The sequence below is a fragment of the Cynara cardunculus genome (assembly GCF_001531365.2).
Source record: "Cynara cardunculus var. scolymus isolate 2C chromosome LG 8, CcrdV1, whole genome shotgun sequence".
Taxonomy (NCBI): Eukaryota; Viridiplantae; Streptophyta; class Magnoliopsida; order Asterales; family Asteraceae; genus Cynara; species Cynara cardunculus.
In genome coordinates, this window is record NC_037535.1 from 2,360,874 (window position 1) to 2,365,160 (window position 4,287).

The 4,287-nt window shown below is 35.7% G+C and overlaps 1 protein-coding gene across 1 annotated transcript; it reads right to left on the reverse strand.

Annotated features, from left to right (window-relative positions):
• Positions 1-1,806: 1,806 nt before the first annotated feature.
• Positions 1,807-2,934, reverse strand: LOC112517237 (heat stress transcription factor C-1-like). The gene is made up of 2 exons (XM_025124606.1): positions 2,726-2,934; positions 1,807-2,618 (listed from the first exon to the last, which is right to left on the reverse strand). Exons 1-2 carry the CDS (start codon positions 2,927-2,929, stop codon positions 1,887-1,889), a joined length of 936 nt encoding a protein of 311 aa, XP_024980374.1. The 5' UTR covers positions 2,930-2,934; the 3' UTR covers positions 1,807-1,886.
• Positions 2,935-4,287: the final 1,353 nt, after the last annotated feature.

Consider the following 4,287-nt stretch of genomic DNA (forward strand, 5'->3'; position numbering starts at 1 on the left):
TTGATGTTTATCATGTATTTGATTATTTTTATCTGCAGTTAGTTACACGAATTTAAAAATGAAGCTTTAATAAGTTGTATTTATGCAAAAACACTTGTAATCTTGAATTTTAAGTAATATGCATCAATAAACAGTACTTCATGCATAAAAATTGGTTTTTAAGAGTTTTTGTCAAATGCTTTATAATATAGTATAGATAATTGATCATTTATACAAATAGGAAATTGACCAAAACTAGTGATTTTATAGTAATATATTTATTTTTTAGCTTAAATTTTTTTTGTCAATTAAAATCAAAATAACCAAGATTTTGTAAGTGTCATTTTACAACTTATGGAGATTCTTTGACAATTATTGAATAGTTTGGTGCAGAATCATTAAGTGGTCAGAATAATTAAAAGACTCTTACAATATAATACAAAAATGAAATACAATTGTTTGGTAATTATTCAAAATGAAATTAGGGTGTTGAATGATCAAGGGAGGCCCAAGATACAAAATCGTTCTGAGGAGTTTTTTTTTATTAACCTGGATATCCAACCCACTATGCGAGCCGACTAATCCCAAAACGACCACCTGCTTTGCGGATATCCCGGAGTCACCGCATTTGAACCTCTGTGGCCATAAAGAGATTTTTATTCCTCATTGGATTTGAACTTGAGACATCCTGATATTTTTGACTTTTAGAGCCAAGCTCAAACCAATCAGGCACCACCGTTGTGGCTTCTTTCAGAGGGTTTTAGAATCATTAAGAGACAAAAAAAAAATTGTCAAACAAGATTCACCTTTTAGCAATTCAGAGACTGACTTTTAATGAAACTAGTAAGAGGTAAACAAACAACCTCTTACTTTCTCTGAATTAAATTTGATTCTAGTGAGATCGGATTGCGAAATTGGCATGATTACCAAATGGATCCAACGGTCTGCAAGGTGGGAATGGCGGCTTGTGTTCTAGCTTAAGGAACTCTCCATACTGGTTTACAAAATGACCTATCAGAATCATATTTTATTCATAAAAATACATTTTGATAGTTGAAAAAGTGGGAAATGATGGCATTTTGGCTTTCCATTTCAGATAATTTACAAAAAATCTATCGAAGATGCTCTAATATATCAATCAATGTTCTTGTAAAAAAATAATTGGAATTTGAAGTCTAATTTAATGTTAAATTTTAATTTTAATCATACAACTTAAAGAAAATAAGAATCCGGGGCTAGTTGGCATTTGCTGAATGATTTGTGCAGAATGATTAAGTGGTCAGCATGATTAAGAAACTCTCATAATATAATGCAAAATAAATATAGTTGTTTAATAATTATTTATAATGAAATTAGGATGTTAAATGTTTAAGTGAGATCTATGATACAAAGGGTTGTTTGACAATTGCTGAATGGTTTGGTGCAGAATGATTAAGTGGTCAGAATGATTAAGAGACTTTCATGATATAGTGGAAAATGATATATAATTGTTTGGTAATTGTTTACAGTGAAATCATGACACTTAATGGTTAAGGGAGACTTAGAATACAAAATTATTTAGAGGTTTTTAAGACCATTAAGAGACAGACCTTTTTTTTTTTGCCAAATAAGATTCACTTCTTAATGATTCAAATGTTTTCTTTTAATAGAACTATTAAGAGGTAAACAAACAACCCCAAAATCAGTTAGAGGGTTTTAGAACCATTAAGAGACAAAAAAATTTGTCAAACAAGATTCATCTCTTAACCATTCAGAGATTGTATGTTAATGAAACTATTAAGAGGTAAACAAACAACCCTAAAGATGTTTTCTTTATATATTTTTTTTGAAAATTACAAAAAGGGAAGAAAATATAAAATATTACAATAATCTAGTATTTATAATACCAGTAACTAATTAAACTGTAGCTAAAAACCGCCACCCAATAGGGAAAATGGATAAGCCGGCGGTGGTCTAACGTCCGGCTCCGGCGAAACTCCTCCGGAGTAATCCATATTGAATCCACCGCCGCCTCCATCTGTATAATTTCCATACATACTAATTCCATTCACCGGACCGGATTCCATATTAAGACCGCCGCCGCCAACGACGGCTTTGGTCCGCGGCCATGCCATGGATATTGTATCCGGCGACGGCGATGACTGCCAAAACGGCTCATTACCATAATAACCCTCCGGTGAAGAAGCTGTCCATCCTCCGAGAATCCGACACTCGTCATCCTCCTTGTTCTTCACCCTCGACGACGGCGACGGCAACGGCGACGGAGGAATCAAAATCCGTTGCCGCTTTTTATGTATCAAACGTTTCGATCGTTGATCCTTTTCAAGCATCATACGTGGCAAGATCTCGGGATCCTCCGCCACTTTATGCAATAACGCCATCATTTGCTCCGGCCGCCGCTCCGTCGCCTCCAGCCGCTTGTTCATCCCGATTAACTCCCGTTCTAACGCCTTCTGCTCCTGATTTAATCTTGCAATCTCCACCGCCATCTCAACTTCATCATCTTCCTCCGATCGCATGAAATTATTCCTATTGTGAATCTGTTTCTTCCTCCCTAAATTCTTCAACAAATGCGTTTGTCCTCTCAAAAACCACTCGCTCGCAAATTCCCATCGATCAGGATCCACTTTTCTGAAACCCTAAAAATCGATCCAATTCGAAATACGAATCAAAAACCAAATCAATCAACAAAATAATACTTCAAACAAAATCACACAAAACACAAATTAGGAGAAATTATGCTTACATAAGTGTTTAATTGACGAATAAAACTGGAGAAATTATTGTGTTTGAAGTAAGCAGGTAAAAGACGTTGGGAGAAATCGAGAGGTTGGACGACGATGAAGCTGTTATCGGCGATTCCCCACCGGATGAAACCGTCGAGAGATGGATCGTTGACCATCTGATAAGTTTTGAGGACGAAAGGTGCGATAATGTCGTTAGACTCCATGATTTCATGAGAGTTTGTGAAGGAAGGAGTGAGTTAATATATGAACAAGTAGTTTTAAGGGAAGTGTGAAAGCATGGCGGTCACGGCTGTGGGGCCGGAAATAGTGCGGTGGGGCCGGCGGTTTCAGATATTTTGCCAGTTATCTGATGGTTTAGTCACGCGCCAAAATGAGAGTATGGGCTTTGTGTCATCATCCACCTGTAAATATACGCTATTTTTATTTATTAAATACTTGTATTTTCTTTTACCTTTTAATTTAATTAAAAAATTCGAATATTTGTTAATAAAATATAACTATAACAACAAAAAACTACCAATAATTCCATTTAACTGTATGGAATATGATTTTAAAAAAAATCATATGTGTAATCATACAAAAGGTTGATTATCGACAACCCCAATAGGTTCCATATGGATCCCTAAGGATGGTGATTTGTCTCGACCCACCCGATCCGAATGAGGACGGGGATTTCCCGCTAAAACGGGTCCCGGGATCCCCGATAGACTCAAACCGGGGCCGAAGGCTATTACTCAAACTGGGGTTGGGGTTGGGGATCCCTAGTAGACTCAAACAAAAGAATATAACTCATGGGGGTTGACCGGAGTTTGACCAGAGACGAGATGTTAATCCTCGTACCGATCAGGGACCAAGGCCGGGGGCTATTAATAAAAACCTGGGTTAGGGTCGGGGATTATAAAACCCGCCTCATCCCTGCCCTATTGCCATGCCTATGGATCCCCCATCTAAGGATACAATATGATGGGGCATTTTTTGGCTTAGTCAGTGGCTGAAGCTAGGGGCGTGGGCGGGGGGCCGGGATTGAACCTGAGACCTGTCTTGTATTTAAGAAAAGACGTCTTACTTTTTTGTCAACTGGACTACGGTTAGAGACAGATTTCCTACGTTTACAAAAAGAAATGGAATCTATTTAGAAGATTTAATTTTTTTAATTAAAATGGTTTTTAGACAAATTCATGTTTAATTGAATATATTAATGACCACGTGGTCGTATGGATTGGTGCCACGTATCCAATTTTAGTTAAATAAAATATTAAGGTGTTTTTAAGTATATCTATACTATCTTATAAACCATTTGGCTAAAACTCTTAAAAACTCTTACAACTCTTAAACCCGTTCATCCCTAAACGATTTCATCCCTATCCGATTTCATCTCATGTCTGAATTCGTGTAACTAACTGCAGATAAACACAATCAAATACAAGATAAACATCTCATTTTAAATATAAAAAATCTAAAATATAATTAGCATAATCATTAAATTCTAACAGAATACTTAATTATTATCTTTATAAAATGTTATATTATTAAACCAAAAATAAATTATTTTATTATTAAA